Source organism: Python bivittatus, unplaced genomic scaffold, assembly GCF_059951505.1.
Source record: "Python bivittatus isolate LINGU-HERP-01145 unplaced genomic scaffold, Pbiv_v1 ctg000110_np1212, whole genome shotgun sequence".
Taxonomy (NCBI): domain Eukaryota; kingdom Metazoa; phylum Chordata; class Lepidosauria; order Squamata; family Pythonidae; genus Python; species Python bivittatus.
Genome location: NW_028277045.1, coordinates 348,028 through 369,876, shown reverse-complemented (window position 1 = coordinate 369,876; position 21,849 = coordinate 348,028). Strand labels below are relative to the sequence as shown.

Genomic DNA, 21,849 nt, shown 5'->3' with positions numbered 1-21,849 from the left:
AAATCAGAAACAGAAAAATAAATTATCTGTTTATTTGGGCAGCTTGGAGAGAAAAGCCATGATAATTCTCAGCATGCCAGAGCACCAAGAAGCAGCTACTGGTTGATGAGGAATGCTTGAAGTAACAGTGTTTTTTTTCCCCCCAGAGATAAGACGATTGAACAGGGACATGACTGAGGGATTATGACATTTTGCATAACTGTGAAAACACCATAAATTTTGTTCTTGGATGCCTCAAACTCATGGGATTATACTACAGGAAAGTTGAATTGGGCTGAGCATTTTTTCATAGTCAATAGAATGGAAACTGGTCGTGCTCTTTTTTGTTGGGGGTCTTCAAAGAAAGATAGGACAGCAATCTCCTGGAAATCCTCAAATAGAAGGTTAGTCTAGGGGACCTTAAAGAAAACCTCCAAGATTTCCAATGTTATGAAATAATCTTGAGTGTATCAGGCAGTGACAAAGTGCTCAGAGAATACGCATGAAGAATGCGGCATTCTCAGTGGTAGAACTGAAACCAGACCAGGTCCCTTCAGTAGAAATATTCTTTTCATCAGAGTTATACCTGTAATTGACTCGTTTTTGTTGCTGCTGCAGGTTTTAACTTTCTTGAACAATATATTATGTTTGCATTGCCGCTTCTAATTTAAATGATGGATTTAGCTATAGGCAGTAGTTGTATTTGATGCATAGCTGTATATATCTTCTTGATCGTATGAGCGCACCTGTGGGAAATGGAATAGACATACCATTGGGGTCATCCATCGATAGCTTCGTGGTCATTTGTTGACAGGTGGTTAGCTTTTGGGATGGCTAATTAGGTTTTGTCAATTCCTTACTTCATGCTAGGCAGACTATTGGTTATCATATCTTATATTTATAGCATTCAGGCTGCAAATGCTAAAATAGAATGCCATGGGATCAAAAAAGAAGTGAGCAAGGGAAAACTGAAAAATACATAATGAGTTCAGTGGCCAGACAATATAGACTGAATGTTGAGGTGGCAAAACAGGGGAAAAGAAGGATGTGTCTTTCTAATCCTGGAGAGTGATATTTCATGCTACACCATTCTGTTGCAGGCTCCGAGTATGAGTAATGAAATCTTAAGGTTCCCTTTGTCTGCAGACTCCTGTTCCAAATATGATCTAGCCAAAATCCTGTAATCCAGGGTTCCCCAAAACATGAATAGAAGCTACAATTTAGGATTACTAATCATCATTGCCTGCTGGCTCAGAAATCTGGGTCTTGCCATGCTCACACATATAGGGGTCAGTAAGTCAGGGAAAATTGCCTTGAAGCCCTAGTGTCACCATGGCCTTGGATAACCCCATATTATTACCTCCTCTGTTTCCAGCCATGGTGTCAGGCCCAGCCCAAGAACAATGATGAAACAGTCCAGTCGAGTGCAGTTCCTTTATTTGCTTACACCTGATAGACAGAATCTTGCCAAATGAAATCTATACTACAGCAGCTAGGAGATATACCTTGGGAGATTCTTGGGAGTGGCTATCCTGAACCTCTTTCGCTTCCCACGCTCGTGTTGTGGACTCAGCTGCCTCTTGCCTCCTTTCCCCTGCTGGAATGCATCCCCTCCTTCCCGATAGCCTTGATCTCCCATATCACTCTCCTTCCTCGTAGATACATTCCATCACACATGGGATATAGCAGGAACTGCTTAAAAATGCTTAGGCACGTGAGGAACAAAATCTGGGGGCATCTAGTATAGTCACTTTCTATTACTGTTCTCCCCTCTTCCTGCATGGCCCTTGCCAGCTGTCAAAATAAAATGGCATCTCTTCAGAGGTAGATATGCGCTCATTTAATGTATGTATTAATAAGTATATTGACTTTTCCCCTCCCTTGTCAGTCGCTATCAAGATTTATTCTCCTTCATGGGCTTCTTATTGATTGAGGAAAGCAGTATTCCCACAGGTCAATCAATCGTGATCTAGACCACGGATGGAAGTCAATAGCTAGTTATTATATGATATATGGGCTTCATTACTTTAAATGCTATTAAAGAAAGAACATGGGAGAAAGTGTAAGAAGGAAAAGCAAAGCAGGAGGTGCCCAGAGAAATGGTGACAATTCAGCCTAAAACTCCTGGATCAGAGAAAATTTGGCAAAGCTTTTCAGCACAGCGTCAGCAGAATGGGTGGACAGGAAATGGCAAAAAGGAAAGACAACAGTGCAGTTTCCAAGGGAAGATAAGGATCAGTTCCACAGCCTTTTTCTTTCCAGTTTGTCACCAGACATTTAGAACAAAGGAGATAATAGGGTAGCAATTCATTGCATAGTAGTGTGAAAAATTCTAATTTAACTAAATTGCTTCTTTTTAGTGAACCCTTGGAAAGAATATTGCTTTCATACGTTCCATTAGATCTCTAGAAGTGAAACAAACAGCAAGAGTAGGCAATTGAAATTTGCAGAATAAGCTGGTAATGTCCAAAAAAAGCCAAGTCAAGGATATTAAAGTTCAGTCAAAGTTGAGTCATGATAAAAATCAAGACTAAGCGGTTAATATCTTGATAAGATAGTCAAAGCCAACTCAGAAATGTCTAAGAGACAATAGTGATAGGACCTTGGACAGCTCCTAATGAGTTAGTTGAGCTCTCTTCTTTCTTAGATTTAGCTACAGTATATGATATTGTTTCAACATGGAGTTAAAACCATCTGAAGCTTTTTGTAAGATGACAAAGCCTATAGTGTAGCTGAAGGAGTTGCCTCAATTAAAGCTTGCTAAATTTTAAAGTTCGAATGCACTAACACTTAGCAGCCACATAGTTAAAGTCTGGGTGCAAAATGGCGTAATTTTTTCAGTTCCAAAAAATAAGAATGGGAAGCAAATGGTTTGTCCCTGAGCTACAGACCTTTTGTTTGGAAGGTATTATTCATGAAGATCCTTTCAGTTGTGCTACAGAATGCAAGTAGAAAACGTGCTTGTGTTTGGGTGCAAGAGAATCTGAAAGCTAGGAAGACCATGAGCCAGACATTCTAGATTCTAAGAGTCACAAGAATAGCATTTATGTTTTTTTTCCAAAAATAGAACAAGCCTTGCTATATGGACATTGGCCCCAAGCTATTCCCATTATACCAGAATGTGCAATGGCCAGTTCCAAGTTGGTCCCTATTTGACATCTATTTCAGGAACTTTGCACCAAACATTTTGACAAAAGTACTCAAGACCCTGATTTGCTGCCACAAAAGTTGTCATCTATATGCAAAGCTAATGTGTGGCATCAAATAAAAAAATTTCCATGTCATTAAAACATGTTTTTCTTGCCATGAAGGGAATTCTTTAAAAAATGTAGAAAGCACACAGAAGAGAACTCTTTCATCTTCAGCAGCAGTTTTTGAAAAGCTTTCCTAGAAGAAACAGTTTTTTGCTCTCAGTATTTCTCTGGCACAGTAATAATTAAGTGTGAGTTAGTAAAGATGTGCAGGAATAACAACTCCTAATGAAGCCCACCTTTCTGAGACCAGCTGCTGGAGCCTAATAATTTTCTTTCTCCAAAGAGGAGCCTCATTAATGACATAAATGGAATGAAAAGCCTGCAAAACAGGACTTAAGCAGTTTCGCTATTGTCAGGGGGCCAGTTTATCATGTTTCATCAAGAAGCTCAACATTTAAACATGTTCCACTTGATGATTGTTTAATTGGCACAACTTACCAGGGCAGAGAGGGAAGGTTATTTACACATTTTTGGTTGAGAGCTAGCAAGGATTTGAAGATAGTTCTTTTTGGCTTCTTTGACTTGGAAGAAGTTACCTTTAAAGCATGGATCTACTCTTCTTGTCACAGGACAACAGGGAACTCTCCTTCTGCAGGTCAGACAATTCCCATTTTGCCCAGGATGGTCTATGTTAGGGCACTACATTTTTCCAAACCAAGGGGCTGCACTTGACCTTTGAGCAATGTGTTGGCACCTAAATAGCTGTCTAGTCCTGTTATCCAACTCCACTCAACTCCTCAAGGAAGGAGCCATGACTCAACAAAAGAACACATGCTTGACATGCTAACAGTCTCAGCTTCAACAAGTTGTATTTCCAGCACCATTTCTGGTCCCCAGAGCTAATCTCCCCAATACCAGCAGATCCTCCAGCTGTTCCCTGACAGAAATTATGCTTTTCCTATAAAATTATCAGTTCAGCAACCTTTCCATGGAATATAGAAAATTTTTCACTACAGTGTTGCAATCAGAACACTAGTCCAGACCCTTCATTGACCAACTGTTGATGTTGTTTTCCTCCTCTTCCTCCCGTTCTTCTATATCCATTTTAAACCCTTGCTACTTCTTTTATTTATGTACATTCTTATTGCTCTTTTTGTCTACGACTGTAAATTTAATACACTAAACTGAATAAATGTACCATATTTTCAGTGGAAAAGGCCCTGAAGACATGGCTCTGCCACTGTGCTTGGGATCTGGAAATGGTGGGGAGCTTTGATGATGGCTTTGTTGAGCTTGGCGCAAGGATGGACTTTGGCCGCTGACCATGTTATTTTTGTTTTAAACTGGCTATTGATGTTTTATATGCTTGTGTGCTGGTTGTTAACTTGCTTTATTAGATTGTTGGTTGAACTGTTGTGTTGCGAGCCACTCAGAGTCACTTAGGTGAGATGGGCAGCCAATCAAATCAAATCAAATCAATAAATAAATCAGGGAAAAAATATGATGGGGACATAGTTCTCTTTCTGCTTGACATTCTAGGAGAGCCACTGCCAGATAGAGCAGATAACACTGCATGTTAGACAAATCCTCTGATCAGCTATATCTTAAATCATCTAGGTACCATGCCCTGTGTCCACTCCCTTCTTCTTGTTCTCCATCTTTCCTTCAGCTTTCGGATGCTGCTGAGTTCCAGGAACATATGAAGCAAAAATAGAGGGGGTGCAGTTCATCTGCTGATGTGATAAAAATACTGCCACGTGAAAGAGCTGCCACAGAGAGGAGCAGGACAAGCTGCCTAGAGGCAGGGTCAGCACTGCTGGCAGTTTCCTGCCGACTCTTCTGCTGCACTCAGAGTGCTGAGCCAGGCTTGTGATCGCATCTGTCCTAGCAGAAAACTAATTAAGAGGAATGCCACGCATTCATGCTATTATTCCCCAGGGGGTGAAGAATCACTAACCATTCTGCTGAAAAGATTCCCCCCCCCCTGCAGAATTCCTACCACATCACCTTGGGAAAAGCATCTCATAAAGGCAAGCGGTGTTTACAACTTCTGTGAAATAGAAAGCAGCCTTGTTTTCCCATCAGATTACATTTCGATGTGAAGGATATTAGTCGAGCAAACCTCCAAAGGCACTCTTTCGCCAAAGACCTTTAGGATTAGCACTTATGCTATTTCCACAGCCTGAAAGTTCTATCTTTTTTTAAGATGATCCAATTTTGCTAATGCAAAAAAACAAAGACTAACCCCACATTTTTGTTGAAACAAGATCCTGCCTTCCTACTCAAGTTCATTGAGCCTAGTGTGAATTTTTTCCCATTTGCTTAAATGTTTGCACTGCTTTTTAGATTATTTCTAGAACATGATATATGTTGGACCGGTAGAAGCACCGTGGCACTGCTCTTTCTTCACTCCCAACTCTTGATGATGGCAGACCATGCCATGAAAACTCTCCATACCATGCTAAACCAAAGATCAGTTACAAATTCATCATAGAACTGGTATGGGGAACCAACCATCACAAGACCATAATGAATGTTTAAGATATGAATTCCATAGGGTCAGCCTAGGATTATTAGTGGAACAGACTCTCCTCTATTAGCCAACAATGAAAAATGGCAAAAATGGCAACATTTCAAAATAGCATATTTGTTGGTAACTGTAATGTTATTCAAGGTTTGAACATCTGCTTTGATTTGTCCCTCTATAGAGACACAGTCAAATTAGGAGAGCTCATCTTGAAGACTCATCCTCTCTCTTCAAGAGTTGTCTTTCCAACCAGATAGAGATGTGCAACCACATCCTCCAGATGTTCTTGAACAGCAGTTCTTATTATCCATCACCCCTGACCATGCTGGTTAAGGCTGATGGATACAGTTAGCCACATGCTAACCGTATCCACCCCTGTTTTAGAAGTTTCAGGACTTAAGTCCAATCCATCATGTATTAGGGATGTCAGGAGCTATTCTTGAAAATATCTGAAGGGATCTGCATTGCAGAAGTTCATCCTACACCTGCTCCTAGCCTAAAACCTCTGTTCGCCCTCCCCTGGTCCCAAATCCTGGGTGGGAGTAGTGATGTCATCAGTGTCACAACATAATCATGCAAATGTTGTCATAATACTTGTGACATCATCATAGCTTCTATCAGATGCCTATGTTCTCCATACTCTTAGCAAGTGTTACTCTCCTGACAACTATAACTGGATTTCATAGTCTTTCTTGAGTTAAAGTCTGCATCTGCCTTATGATTCATATGTCAGGAGTCATATCCTAAAAAGTGGCCAGGGCTAGGACAAAGTGAATAAGCTATGGGCAAAATACTGATTTAATTTCAATTAAATATAATTAATATGAATACATTTCATGTGATTAATAATTTACCTTCTGTCACATTAAAACTGCAGTTTGATGGCAACTTTTAGAAGAGCTCTGGAGAGTACACGCAAGGCTTTGGGGTTTGGGGGTGCATGCAGCTCTGTGGACTTCAGTTACACTTCCCTGGCCTAAAACATATTGAACAAGGATTGATATATAGCCCATTTTGCCACCCACAGCTTTCTACAACAGCCAAGCAGCATCAAGTAGAACAGCAACATGTTCTACAGATGCTGCCCCGGCCAGCCCCACATTTGAAGTCTCCTGCAACTTGACATCATGCCACCATAATGAAATGGCAAAATGACTGAATTCTGCTGGTGCAAGCCCAACAGACAAACAGTTCTCTTCCAGTTCTTTCTGTGGTCTTCCAGGAAGTAAGAAAGCTGAACTGAGACCCTTAATCACTCAAGTGTTGTCCACTAACAGAGCATCTTAAATAAACATTCTTTGCACATCACTACCACAGACTACACAGACAACTATTGGGCTTAATCATAAATATGCTTTGCATTTTAAATGAAGTGAATGCAAGTCAGTGCTAGGAAGCCCCAAAGGTGATGATCAACTCCCAGCTGAAGACAAGAAGCACTCCATAATCAGAGGCTGAGGATATTCTAGTTCTTCTGGGGCCAATCTGATAATGACAGACATTGACCTTAGGAAAAAGGCTAAGAACCAGAGGAGGTCAGAGCAGGGAACTCTGCCAACCCATGTAAGGTGACAAATATTATCATGCTGCCAGGCTTGGAAGTTTTGCACATCTGTACAAGGAAGAGCAATGCCGCTTAGCTGAAAGACAGAATACTCTACTGGCACCTCCAGTGGACTTCTTGAAATACTATTTTGCAATGTCCCTTCTTTGACAGCTGGGAAGCGAGGGCAAGGCAAGGTTTACAGAGTCAGATTCTTCTCTGGGAGAAGACAGCAATGAAGGCTTATAGCATCCACGGAAACCACTTGCTTCCCCCCTCCCTCCCTCAATGGAAATGCAGGTCATTGTGACATATGCTTACAGAGGGAAAATCTCAGGGTTATCCAGACTTTGGAGAGAGGTGATGTTTCTATACACAAATAATGGCATGTGCTGCCCATTGATAGGAGAAGGGCAACCTGTGGGCCCAAAGATGCATCTGAACGTGAGCATTGTTTTGGGGAGTCTTCAGAAGGCCCTCCTAATGAATGTTGATGGTGCAATAGGTGAAAAACCAGTCATTTTGAAGAGGAAACACTCTTTCTCCTGTATTGTTAAGGGTATAATAGGCCAATTGTTTTTTAAGAAAAAAAATCACCCTTCTCCCTCCCACACACAATCAACTGTAGTCTCCAAAGCACTGAGCAAACCTATTCATTGGGAGAGGAAAACTTCCACTTGGTGATCCTAGGAACTGGGGAAGGTCTTAGGGTGTAAGAATTTAAGAAGATCTCTGCTTGATCAGTCTAAAGAACTACAAAAGAAGCTAGATTCATGTCACACACTACGTCGAACAAAAATCAACCACGTTTAAGGCTAACCAAGCTTAACATGTTGTATAAATATAACCCATGTCCTGGTCAAGCATATCATGAGACAGTAACCAGTCCTAAGAAAGTTGAACCTCTCCTCCTTAGGAGCCAATTCCAATTGATGTCACTGGTGAGATGGATGTGCTCCATGTATTTCTCTGAAATGACCTGGTTTAGGGCTTCTGAGGAATTATTACCTGCCAGGAAAGTAATTCCCATTTGGAGATGAAGTGACTTGTCAGAAGTTGCACACAAGAAAGGATCAAAGGTTTGGTGGCTTCAAAGCATGTGCCTTACCTAGTGATGATGGCAAGGTGGGGAGGGCTCATGCAGGCACCCATGAACAGCACCACATTCTCATGCCGCGTCTGCCTGTAAGCCATCACTTCCCGTTTGAAGGCCTTCAGCTGGTCCTCATTGTCCCGCTCAATGTCGATGAGGCGGATGGCTACCTCACCATGCCAGCGGCCATGAAACACCTGCCCGAAGCGGCCCTTGCCAATCAGCTCTCCAATCTCCAGCTGCTCAAAGGGAATGTCCCACTCCTGCAGAAAGATGCTGGTCTGGCTGGCTTTTCGTGGGAAATTGCGAGCTGAGAGGAGTGAGAGGTTCATCTCCTCAAAGTCATCCTCAGATTCTTCATCGTTTCCCTGTTCAGTCTGGAGAAGGGATAAGAGAAAGGATTGTTTTATGCAACACACCTTGGGTAATGCCCCCATCCCCAACAGATAACGTTCCTCCTCCAGACCAATAGTAGGCAGGATTGAAGCAAGTGGCGGGTGGGGCCAGAGAGAAAAGTGAGCAGGGTCACCCACTCTAGTTTTTTCACTTTCTTCTTTCATAGTCCCTTTTTCTCATTCTGATACCCCCTTCCCCTCTTTCCGGAAGTCTGCTAGAAAAGGACCAGATCTCTCTTGATCAGAATTCCAGATTGCCTGCTTTTGAAATAGGTTGAAGGCAGCATCGGACTTGCAGGTCAAAGATTGCCACCTCCTCATTTATAACCAGAGCTAAAATTATGGGCAGGGGGTGGGGGGAGATTAAGAAGCTATAGGCCAATCCACACACCCCTCTCTATATGGCCTTCTAGCTTACGGGGACTTCACAAAAGGTAAGATGTTACGATTCCTCTCTTACTGACAAACCAATGCAGTTTGAGCATTGACTTCAACAACAATCATACGAGTGAATTTTCTATAAACACGAGTGGTAAGGTTGTCTTGAAAGGTAATAAAAAACTGTAATTTGATTTGCCCAATGACATAGACAATATATAACTCAGGGAAAATAACATGGTAAGCTGTGTGGAGAAGTTAAAGCAACAGTGAGAGATGTTGGGATCAGTGAATGATGGGATCAGTGAATCACTTCTGAACTGTTCCCTTCCATGTGTGGCCTAAAACTACACACTCACACAAAGATACACAGACAATCAAATATTGCTATTTCTGTTATTGGTCCCATTCAGGCATAACTTAGAAGCACCACAATAGGAACGTGGCTCCCAACATTGCCCACGCAACATAGCTCATCCTTTGATATCCATCTCTGCATGAGCAATCAGTTGGGATTCAAGGCATGGAGTGTGAGCGAGAATTGGTCCCGTGTCCACTGCTCCACCAAGCCCAGGTCAGCTACAGCAAGATGTGACATTTAACTTGTATTCAGTGCAGCACAGATCAAAAGTTGCTAGAGTTGTCCATGAGAGAGCCCAAAAACAAAGCAATCCACAAGCCACTGCTGTTTGGTCTCCACTGGGACCTTCACAACAAAGCTCATTCCTTTGATTCCCTTTTGTTTCAGCCCAAGAAAGTCCCCCCACTCCTTGCATGGGCCTTACCTCGGAGGTTGGCTCCACTTCAATTTGAAGTACTGGATTTCCTTCTCGGCTTTGAAGAAAACAAACACCACAAATTACAGAGAATCAAGGGGCAGAAACCACACAGCTCAGTGACCCACACAGATGGGATCATGACCTTAAACCAACCTTGTAGCTTTCTAGCTGCTGTTGGGAGGAGAGAACCATTCCCAGATGATCAGACAAAGAAACTGGGTATCAGTTCCTCCTTCTCTTTTGAACTAACAGTGTGGACCAAATGGCTAGCATAAGAATGGCAGTCTTTGCATTGTTTTTGTCTTAAATAGGCACTAAGGCTGTGTGATTCTCAGATTTTTTTTTAAAAAAAACCAACATGTATTTGATTTTTTTATTATTATTCCACCTTGCTTTCAACAGGTCCTTGTGATCAGGAATACCCTCTTCCACTTTTTTCTTATAAGCAACTGGTGATATAGAATAGGCTCACAAATATTTGGTGTAATGTTTAATGTAGAGAGCCAGTTTGGTGTAGGGGTTAAGGCACCAGGCTAGAAACCAGGGGGTTGTGAGTTCTAGTCCTGCTTTAGGCACAAAGCCAACTGGGTAACCTTGGGCCAGTCCCTCTCTCTCAGCTCTAGGAAGGAGGCAAGGGCAACTTCTGAAATCTGGCCGAGAAAACTGCAGGGACCAGTCCAGGCAGTCGCCAGGAGTCAACACTGATGATCTTGAAGGCACTTCCCCAAAAAGTGTTTAATGTAGTGGTGAAGATGCTGGACTAGAAACCAGGAAATTGTGAGTTCTAGTCCTCCCTTTGGCAAGAAAACCAGCTGGTTGTCTTTGGGCCAGTTGCTCTCTCTCAGCCCAACTCACCTCACAGGGAAAATAGGAAGTGGGAGCATGATATACTGTACATTGCCTTGAGGTATAGAAAATAAATCATCATCATCATCATCATCATCATCATTATCATCATCATCATCATCATCATCCCAGGATTCCCCCAATAATAATTAGGGCTGAAACAGAGACCAAAGATTCTCTTTACAGATTAAAATGGAAGTGACTTGCAGGATTAAGGAATGCATTGGTAATATACAAAGGTCTCAGTTACAAAGGAAGGGAAGGAGACTGATAATTGTGCATCACTTTGAGAGCCGTCAATCTGATTATAAAGAAGTTCCTTCCAACAGCCAATATTGTGGCCCTCGCTAACTCTTCCTCTATATCCTGAGGTCTTGTCTATTTTTTATCCTCAATAGTTCCGTAACGTAAATGACTGTATTTATGTTACACACTAACTGATTTCTCAATAACTCCTCTTTCTGAATTTGGGGCAAATGATGACCCAATAAACTAGATAAACAGATGGATTCACCAGACGTGATAAGCTATGAAAAAAACCCTACTCAAGGTTATCGCTCACCAAGGTTAGCATTTGTGCAAATGAAGCTACTAGGGCTTTAATCAACTTAGCTGTGTCCTGAGAAACAGAGGAGGGATAGTGGTGGAAAGAATTGGAAAAGGAAAGGAGGGAGAGAGGCTAACCAATTACAACTTGTTGTATTTTGCATTTTGCATTTGGGATTAATGGTGTATCCTGATTCTGAAAAGTGTGAAAGTAGCAGATTCAGACTACTGACTGTTTTTGTTACACAATAGCCTCATAAACTTGATGACATTTGGGAAGCTATTAAAGACCTGGCTATTGTCCCAGGCTTGTGGCAGGGTGATGGCTGAGCCTGTTGTATTTTGGGGGGGGTGGTATGTTTGCCTTTGGGCTTCTTATGATTTCTTTGTTTTTCCCTTACTTTTAATTGTAAGCCCCCCAACGTCATTGGGAGTTGGGTAGTCATAAATTGAACAAACAAACAAACCCTTTCCCCATTGGATCATCTCCTGAATCTGATTCTCCCTGAATTTGCTAGTCTTCGCTGGCGATACTGTATTGTGTCAGTGTCTTGGCCCTATGCTTTAAAGAAGTCGGGCCAAATGAAATTAGTTTTGCAGAAAGCAAGAAAGAGAGTCTGATCTGTGCAAAACAAGTCCTGTGAATTAGAATATCTAACGTGGAAAAGAGAAGGCTGAGATGGGATATAATAACGCTAATAAAAGAACTGAAGGAAGCAAAGGGAGGACCTAGAAGAAAGCAAAGGTTTGTTCTACAAAGTCTCAAAGAGTGCAGCTTAAAGCTGGGTTTAAAGAGCAAAAATCCCAAGAAGGTGCATTCCATCTGAGTTTCAGGAGAAACATCTTGATGGCCAGAACTGTTTGAGCATGGAAAGAAATTCCTTACGCAAATTGAGTTTAGATGGTCACCTGTTGGAAATGTCCCAGATCTAGATTTCATACATCAAGTAATGGTTTGGATTAGACATCTTACAAAGCCTTCTCCTACTCTTATGATTTTTATTGACCATTATGTGACATTTAAGAACAGCTGAACAATGGAACCAATTGTACGCTGAGCGCTCTAACATGGGAGATGTACAGGCAGCGACTGGACTGCTATCTGCTCGGGAAGCTCAAGTTGTGGATTTTGTTGTTGTTGTTGAACAGGGTATTGGACTAGATGGCATATAAGGCCTCCCACAACTCCAGGAAAAGGCCGGGTTCACACATTATGCTAAGCCATTATTTTGGTTTGTAAATTTGGGTTTAGTCTATTGTATGAAACTAGCCACTGTGCTCTGTAAACCATGGAGTTTGGCTTAGCATATCACCAGCCAATGTTGACTTATTCCTCAAAACATGGTTAACAGAACTGTATGATGTATGAACCTATTCCAAGGATTTTATTACTTCACACCCCTTCAGACCTGATTCTTCATTCAGTCTTCACAGTAGACATAGTTCAATTCTTGATTGACGGAAGCTGGATGACAACTTTCAAAGCAATAAATGGTGTGCGGTTTCCATAGCAAGTAACATAAAAAAGATTATTCTCCTCTGACACCCTTCAAAAGACCAAGAGCTATTGCTAAAATGGCTTACAATATGAAAAAAGCCCTTACAGACAAAAATAACTGTGCGTTATAATGCACATTGGAAGTACAGTTAATTGTGCTGAACAAATGTGCAACAACACATTTGAAGTTCACTTAAACTCTAAATTGATTCAGAAATCAAATATTAATTTCTTGAGAGTTAGTTTGATGGGTTGCCAGACTAAATACAAGTTTTGGCATATATCATTAGCAGCCTCCAAAGTCCACTAGGTTTCTGAAAAATGACATGTAAGACACTCATCTGAAATAAACTGAAATTTGCTTTTTCCGGTCAACTATACTACATAGTTAATGACATGAAAACAAATGCATCTATTTATGAACAAATTATTTGTAGATTGTTGAGCGGAACATCAGTCATTATGAGAAATGGAGTACATTTGAAGGTAGGGACATTTCAAGAACTGCCCTTCTACGGGGGGAGGGAGTTGCTCGCACGTGCATGCACAAATTATCAGAGCTGGTCCTACTGTTGGACATTACGAAAGAGAAATCCAATGCATAGGCAGAGGATAGGGGAAATATAGTCTGATAACAGTATGTCTAAAAAAAGATCTTGGAACTAGTTGATCACAAGCCGAATATTCAGCACCCTGACGTGACTGTTAAAAAGGCAAATGCATTACAGAAGGGCATTTCCTGAATCATGAGAAATAATCGCCTACTCTATTCTGCCTTGGTCAGACATCACTCCAAGTAGTGTGTCTGGTTCTGGGCACTGCATTTGAAGGAGGATGCGAAGGAACTGGAACCAGTACCTAAAGGGCATGGAGAATGATCAGAAAAGTGGAGAGTAAGTCTTGTGAAAATAAACTAAAGGTGCTGGTATGTTTAACCTAAAAAAAAAAAACAACTAGGGTGAGGAGTGGGGAGATACGACAGCATTTTCTAGGTGCCTGAAGACATGCTGTAGTGGCAATGCAGAAGACCATTTTTATTTTGGGGAGCTTAGGAGACATGGTTTGATTTCTCCTGCTCATGTTAAGAAAGCTCACTTTGAATTATAATAATGCTTAGCTGGCTTGTTTTTCATTTTTACTTAGAAGTGGGCGGGGGGAGGAAAATCTTCAGGATTGTTTAGGTTAAGCACTAGCTTATCTATACAGTTCTCAGGCTCTGGAGCAGGTATCACATCGAGTCAAGGTCACTTTCAGGGCCCCGGCTCCAAAACAGAATCATGGAATTGGAGTGCTGGACTTTTATTAAAGCCCTGGCATTGCCCCTGGAGGTTGGCGCATGGACACGGGCCTTGGGACTAGGTGCTGTGTTATTGAAACCATCTTGGGGTCTCTCCCCTGCCTTCCCGACAGTAGGGAAGAGGTGTATCATCTTGCTTCGTATGTTATGTTTTTATACTATGCTTATGCATTTCTGTTTAATTCTACCTTATGCTGCTGTCTTCCTGCTGAAATCTGTTTGCTAGATTAACAATAAAGCTTAGAATCTCCTTACCTACTGGTGTGTTCATTGTCTCTGGATCTAAAAGAACTAAAGAACCAGTTGCCTGGGCACCTGATCACAGCTTTGATAACTGGCAAAACAGGTGCCCCACCGAAGAAGTTGAACCTCTTGCTCCTCACAGCTCAAAAGATTTTTTAGCAGTAGGAGCAGTTTGGCAACAGAAAACCAATTATCAAGGGAGATGTTAACCTCTTCTTCATGGAATGAATTCAGGCACCGGCTGGACAGCTGTCTATCAGGGATGTTTTAATTTGGATTTACACACTGGGCAAGTGATAGCCTAATGACCCCTTGCAACTCGACGATTCCAAAATCTAAATGCAGCAATCCCAGGCAGGGGGTTATAAAGTATTGCAAGCTGCAGAGTTTGCTTTATCCCTCCTAAAATAAGCTGTTATTTTCGGATGCGGTAGGATGAGATTAGGAGGGAGGGTTGGAAACATCCCTAATGCAGGTACAAGTGAGACATGAATTAAGAAATAGAAAAGGATTAGGAACACAGCTGAGAGGAAAAGGCTGGATGTTCCCCTTGGACCTCCTGCCAAAAACGGCAGCCCTACTTTTGGGAGTCTATTATTTTGGAGACACTCTCAAATTATCTCTTTCCAATCCTTACAGAATGAGCTGCTCAGGTGAACCATCGTGGAATATATGTGGCTGTTGAGTCAATTTTTCACGCAAGTTTCATTGATTGTCAGCTAATCTTCTAAAATCCAGGCACTAGCAGAGCAAGATTGTCCACGTAAAATGGCTTCGCCTTTCAGGAGGCCTGGTGAAGCTTTAAAAGAGAGGTCACCTTCTAATGATGCAACTGCAAGAAGTGGATTTACAGCCCTGGTTGGGAAGGGATTCACCCCGTTATCTCAACAGGTATGGCTGCATAAATGGGTCTAAGTCTGGACTCGTTCCCAGGTAATTTTGCCAAACAACCCCATCACACCCCATACTTCAGTAGAACGTAGATGATTTTTTTTTAATGGCATGGTTTTAATGGAGGACAAAGCCAGGAAAAATCAGCCTGTGGCAAGCTGATCTACAGGAGGAGCTAAAGGCCAAGCTAGATGAACGATGTCAGAAAGGCAGAAAAATTATACATCTCTGTATTTGTTTTCATGAAGTGGAACCATAGGAGACCCTTGTACTGAGGACCCAAATAAATTTCTCCAATGGGGCCAGAGGGAACACGCAAGAGAGGGTTTTATTGGAATGGGGATTAAATTCTGAATTCAACGCTAGCCTCAACTGTCTTTTTCTGAAGCTATATGCAAAAAGTTAGTGATGCAGTCATTCCCTAATGCAGGTATGGAAAATAATAGCCATAAAATGGAGCAGTGGTTTGAGTAAGGGCAGAAGATCCTCAGCCTGAATTTCATACAGGTGTGTGACAGCCCAGGTAGGAATGTGTAGCTCATCTTCTTTTCAGACCAGGGATCACACATGGCTTGTAATGGAATTTAAATGTAAATGGAGCTGCAATTAAATGAACAGAAGACAATTAATGTGATTATCCTCCAGGTCTTTGATGATACTCTTTTGCTGGATTAACAGGCAACTGTTGGAAGCAGTTGGGGACCACCCCAAGGCTTGTGGTGGGGAGGTGACATATGGTCCTGGAGCGCCTCTGTGCTCTTCAGGGCAGGAAGGAAGGAGAGAAAACCCAAACTGGTGAAGTGATAGAAGAAGCTGGCAGAGCTTCCAGGAAGAAAGATGGGATATGAGAGGAATGCATAAATGAAATCTAAAGAATATATATAATGGAATATAAAGGCTATGAGGATATGTGATTTCCAATTTTTTTTTTTTAACTTTACCACAATTGCTTTTCACTTGCTTAAGCTCTCTGAAGAGCCCTGATGGCTAAATGTGGCTGAATAAAGAAACCAGCTGACTGTTCTGCTTGTTAACAATGATCCTTTAGTTCTTCCCTGAATTCTTAAAGCAATGAAAGAAGAGAGTGGGATAGAGGGCAAGGGGAAGGAAGCAAAGTTGGGGCGTGGGAGGAACTTTGAGGACCAGGTTAAAGCTGAGGCACTCTGCAAGCGAAACCTGGCTGCCTCCTCCTCCTCCTCCTCCTCCTCTGCAGCAAAATCAATCCTGTGCTTTCAAGGAAAGGAAGGACAGAGGAGAAGGACAGCTAAGAGGACTTCTGGAACTTCCTTGATGACAGGTTTGTCCAAATGCCTGCAGAAGCAGAATGGGCTTCAGTCAGAATGAGACAGGAGAAGATGAGAGTGGAGAGAAAGGAGTGTTGCTTTTTCAAAGTGGGGACAAGGTTGGCAATTCATCTCTAAGCCGCACGTTCCAACGGAAGAGGCTTCTTTAATCTCTGATGTACGAACAGCTGCCGCTCTCCATCCTCTCGCCTTGCAGAAGTCAATTACTCTGGCCTGAAAGCCTGGGACAAGTCTGTCCAAGGGAACTGATAAAGCAGCTGCCTCCCTGTGTCGCCATGACCTTCTCAAGCCCAGAGGTGCTTCTTGGGTTGCAAACAAGATCTTTTTTTTTTTCCTTCTGTTTTTTTCTTTGCAGAGGAAAAGTTAGAACTGACCTGTTGTCAGTGATTATAATTTGCATACATTATATGCAGAGCCAGAACATACAGAGCGATTTTCCGTGTGTGTGTAAGTCACATCAATCGTAATCATGGTCTCTCTCTCCTACCAGGTGAGTAAACTCACATGCCAACGTATCAAAGTTGATATCACTTGGGGTAGTCACCTTCCTCTTTACATTGTTTTCAGATTTCTCTTTCTTTTTTAAAAAATAGCAGCTGACTATGATAGGACATGATTTTTTGACCTGTATAAGATTTTTTGACCTGTATAAGAGCTATTTCCCAACAGAATCTTCTTTCTTTTCATATTAATTTATTGCATTTATATCCTTGCTATGCTCTGAGAGCTCAAGGCAGCAAACGTTGTTTCTCCTGCTTTTTATCATTACAACCAACCTGTGAGGTAGGATGGGCTGAAAGAATGTGACTGGCCCCCAGTACTTAGTGAACTTCTGTGGCTGAGTTTGGACTTGAATCTGGCTCTCCCCAGTTCAAGTCTAACTCCTTAGCCTCTACACCACACCCAACATTTCCTGAAGCTGGACTTTTTTGTATCAGCACATTTCTACCCGGCCCTCTTGCTTCTTCTAATATGCAAAAAGAATAAGAAAAGACCAGCTACCATGTTCTTACAACTCTTCCATCTCTTAAAATGTTCTTCCCAGATTTTTAATAATAATCTGATTGAGACTATTTTTCATTTTCTCATTAGATCCCCTCAAAAGGTATTCTTAGCACCCACACCTCCTGGTGTCCCCAAGCATTTTGTATAACTGTGCACATGTAAACATGGGCAAATTCTGATAGTTCAGGTAAAATAGAATCAGTTTAAAATGCAGGGGGAAAAATCTCTTTCTCTCCATAGTCTTTCCAGCTTCTCCTTAAAAATATAGACACACAAATAAGCAATTAGCCTGAGGCAAACCTCCAATTTTTCTCAGTATTCTTGAACTAGGAAAAATTTTTGCTCCTCTTGCCCATCAACTGCTAACCACTCAGCAGTCTAAATTCCACTCTAGTGTTTCTCTATCTCTGCTTTAAGCCAGTGGCTTATATTCCCACTTCATTTTAATCACCTGCAGCTTCTCCTTTACATTCTAGGCTATTGTATTATATTGTACTGTATTGATTGATCGATACATTCTATAAAACCACCCATTTTAAATAAATAACTTTGGGCTGCTAAGAACCAATGCACAAGAGGAAACAATAGGATAAACCCCTGTATACAAAACTGGAAACACAATTAAAAAATAACAATAAAACAATTCCTAAGACAATGCATAACAAACTCACGACATAAACAACCTGTACAATGATTCATTTAACATCCTGGCCCAGTGCCTGGGGGAGAAGCCAGATCTTCATGGCCTTCCAGAAGGCTGAGAGGACTGGGGTCCTCCAGATCTCAGAGGAAAGGCTATTCCATAGGACAGGCCCCACTACAGAGAAGGCACATCTCCTGAGTCCCACTTGAAGACACTGTTTCATAAAAAGAACATGCCTGCCCTAACAGATTTTTTTGAATCATGGGGCATTCCTTCTTCTATTTTTCTGTAGGGAATCTTCTTTGCTAGAGAACGTAACTTCCCTATATGCCCAAAGGCTTGAAGAGATTTTATAAGCAGAGGCATATGGGCACAAGCTGCTGCCATCCTGGTGCTCAGAAACAAAACTGCTCCAACGTCATTGGAAACACCGCCAGGTGAGATGAGCAGGGATGCCTCTGGCTAACTAGCACATAGGCACGATCCCCTGACAAGAGGTGGTGCCAAAATGCTTGGGGAGCTCTCTTACAGTCCTGAACTACTTGACAGCAGGAGGCTAGAGACATTTCTTTTCGTTTCCATTTTCAAGCAAGCTAACTTGATGCCAATTTCTCTGGCTCATGCATGGATGGCAAATGGCGCACTTTTAGATGATGGCCTTCCCCAAATCTTGTAGAGCAGTTCATGACCAGAAGATGCCTTACAAATAATGTGCTTGAGGATGGCAATCCATACAGAAATGCACTGGGGGGAAAACACTCTGGACATATATTGTTTAGGCAAAAATCAGTTTAACAGCAAATGCAGATTTATTTTTTAATCTCAAGGAAAGGAGATATAAGGGATACATAATGAAATACATGTGAAAGTTATACAATTAGAAATGAACTGATTTGCCCATTAAAAGTATCAAAACCCATATTCTTTAGTAAGAGGCACCATGAATCAAAGAGATTGGATGTGGTCTTGTGTTCTCTCCCACACAGGAAAATAGACTTTGTCTTTCCTAAGAAGGCAGTATGAATAGAGGAGGAGGAGGAGGAGGAGGAGGAGGAGGAGGAGGAGGAGGAGGAGAAGGAGAAGGAGAAGGAGAAGGAGAAGGAGAAGGAGAAGGAGAAGGAGAAGGAGAAGGAGAAGGAGAAGGAGAAGGAGAAGGAGAAGGAGAAGGAGAAGGAGAAGGAGAAGGAATAATTTCTAAAGATTTGTCTCTAATGAACTATGGTTCAAAGGAGGACAAATAGTGAGACACTTACATTGGGTCTGAATTCACTGGATGGAGGACAACTTGAGGTGGTCGGGTGGGCATCTCAGGCACAACATCTGAAAAGAAAAGAAAATCCTGTTCAGAAAAGGGGGCGATAGGGTGCCTTCACATCCTTGGAAGGTGTTGAAACAATTGGCGGAATTCTGGCTGCTGTGTCTGACAACCCAATATGGTTTTGTCAGTTTAGTCTACTGCATCCTCCACTAGAAAAAGCATCTTTGAGTTCAAGGGGCACAACTCCATTCAGCATCTTTCTTCCAGAAGCATTGTCCCTGACAGGAGGCATGGTAGGAACTGAGGCTATGTATGGAACAGGGGAGCAGAATCCAATGGGAAGGTAAAGGCCTCCCCCGGGAAGGCAACGTGGATTTGAAACAGTGGATATCTTGGGAATTTTCAGAACAATCTTCTGTGTTCTCACACAATGACTCCTGGGGGACTGGCCTAGTCGCCAAATGCTATAATTTCCCCACTAGCTCTTTACAGCATCTTCTGGAGTCACCCAACCATCGTTGGGCTGAAATCACAGTAACAATGTCAGGTTTTGTTGATGAAGATTCTCAGTCATCCAGATGGAATTATCTGGAGGTTGAGTCATGGCAACTGGTTCTGGTTTGATCCGTTTTGCTGCTTGTCCGAGCAGCTTCTGGACAAGCAGTGAAACGTACCAAAGAAAAGAAGTCCAGTTGCCATGACTCAGCCTCCAGATAATGTCAGGTTTTATATCACTTCAGCAAGGGCTGGGCAATGCTATGAAGACAATATAAAACACAGTGAGGAAATGATTTCAGGGGGTTGGCTGGCCGCAAAAAAAATTAACCAGAATGCAACCTGGTACGGATGCTCCCCATCACCCCTTCCCTGTACAGTGGTACCTCGGGATACGAACGCCTCTACTAACGAACTTTTCGGGTTATGACCAGCTCCGGCCGCAAAAATTTACCTCGATGTGTGAACTCCGCCTAGGGGTACGGTCATTTTTCCGCCCTGACACGTGGTCCGCGGCCATTTTTGCGCCCCTGACACGTGGTCTGCAGCCATTTTCCCACCGCGCTGCGCCACGCCCGGCCATTTTCCCGCCGTGCCGCGCCGCGCCCGGCCGTTTTCCCGCCCCTGACGTGTGGTCCGCGGACGCCAGAACGGATTAACGATAATTACATTGAACCTTATGGGAAAATTTGCTTCGGGGTGCAACCAAATTCGGGCGGAGGGCGGAACGGATTAACCGTATTTACATTGAACCTTACGGGGAAATTTGCCTCGGGGTGCGACCAAATTCGGAGGGCGGAACGGATTAACCGGATTTACATTGAACCCTATGGGGAAATTTCCTTCGGGTTACGACCAACTCAGGATACGCCCAGAGTCACGGAACGGATTATGTTCGTATCCCGAGGTACCACTGTATTCCAACAACTACTTCCTTTCTTTTCTTCTGGAGCCAGTGAAACACACTTTGCCAGGGTGTTTGGGAGAAGCCCAAAGCCAAATATGTTGCTCACAGAGTTCTCTTTAGCAAGATTTATTGAGGCAAAAAGGATGGGATTACAAGAATTCCAGCAACAGATCTATTTTCCATTGACAAACAATATATCCCTGTGTACATGCAGGCAGAGACTTTCTGATTCTCTAGCAGGCTTCCTATTAGAGGTTAATCATGTCATTGTTTGTAAACGCTTACCTGGAAAAATGAATTGCTGCTTGTACTTGTAATACTGGGAAGCTGGAAAAGTGAAAACACAATTTAGGAGGAATAAGTAATTCGCTTTTCACTATTTTTTACAAAGGCAGTGTCCAGCATTATCTTCTGGCAAGCTCCAGCATTCAACTAATCTTCATGCTAAAATTAAATTCCTTTCCCCAGGTGACCAGGATAATAAACATCTCACAAGGGAAGTGCAAAGGGGGTTTGCCAGCTCACTCAGAGGCATCAGAAGGACCCTGATTGATTAAAGAACATCATATTAGACCCTGGGATCTCTGGCAAGAACTGGCCGTTGCACATAATAGTGACTTAATCATTACTGAATACATCCCATTAGGTACCTGGCAAATTGAACTGTTTCTGTTGCCGCGTGCACTGCGGGGAGGGGTGCAAGGGCGAAGGTGGTGTGGCACTGGGTGGGAGAGGGGGAGCTGGTGAAGAAGGTGTGGATGATGTCGTCGAGGAGGGATTACTGCTGGAGTCAGGCTGGTAGGGCACTGGAATGTGATCCTACAAGAGAAGGAACAACAATCTGATGAGCACTTCACAAGCAGCCCTGAACGTCTCCAGTTTGGCCTTCTCCAGAAGACCTGTTTGACTCAGAAGGGACCATATGGCAATTAGACTTCTTCAGGGAGAGCAAGGAAAACTGCCTGAAGTCTTGTTGTGTGTCAGGGTTGGTCTGGGTGGGCCAGTGTCTGATCAGCTTCTTATCTTCT

The 21,849-nt window shown here is 42.5% G+C and overlaps 1 protein-coding gene across 3 annotated transcripts in view; it reads right to left on the bottom strand.

The window, feature by feature from the left end:
* The window catches only part of KSR2 (kinase suppressor of ras 2), a 153,698-nt gene that overhangs the window by 42,819 nt on the left and 89,030 nt on the right, over positions 1–21,849 (bottom strand). For all 3 annotated transcript variants that reach the window (XM_007434513.4, XM_025170714.2, XM_088136637.1), the window contains 5 exons: positions 21,472–21,640; positions 21,107–21,148; positions 19,415–19,481; positions 9,895–9,943; positions 8,352–8,713 (listed from right to left, as the gene is read on the bottom strand). In XM_007434513.4, coding sequence (XP_007434575.2) covers positions 8,352–8,713; positions 9,895–9,943; positions 19,415–19,481; positions 21,107–21,148; positions 21,472–21,640 — 689 coding nt within the window. The remainder of the gene's footprint in view (positions 1–8,351; positions 8,714–9,894; positions 9,944–19,414; positions 19,482–21,106; positions 21,149–21,471; positions 21,641–21,849) is intronic.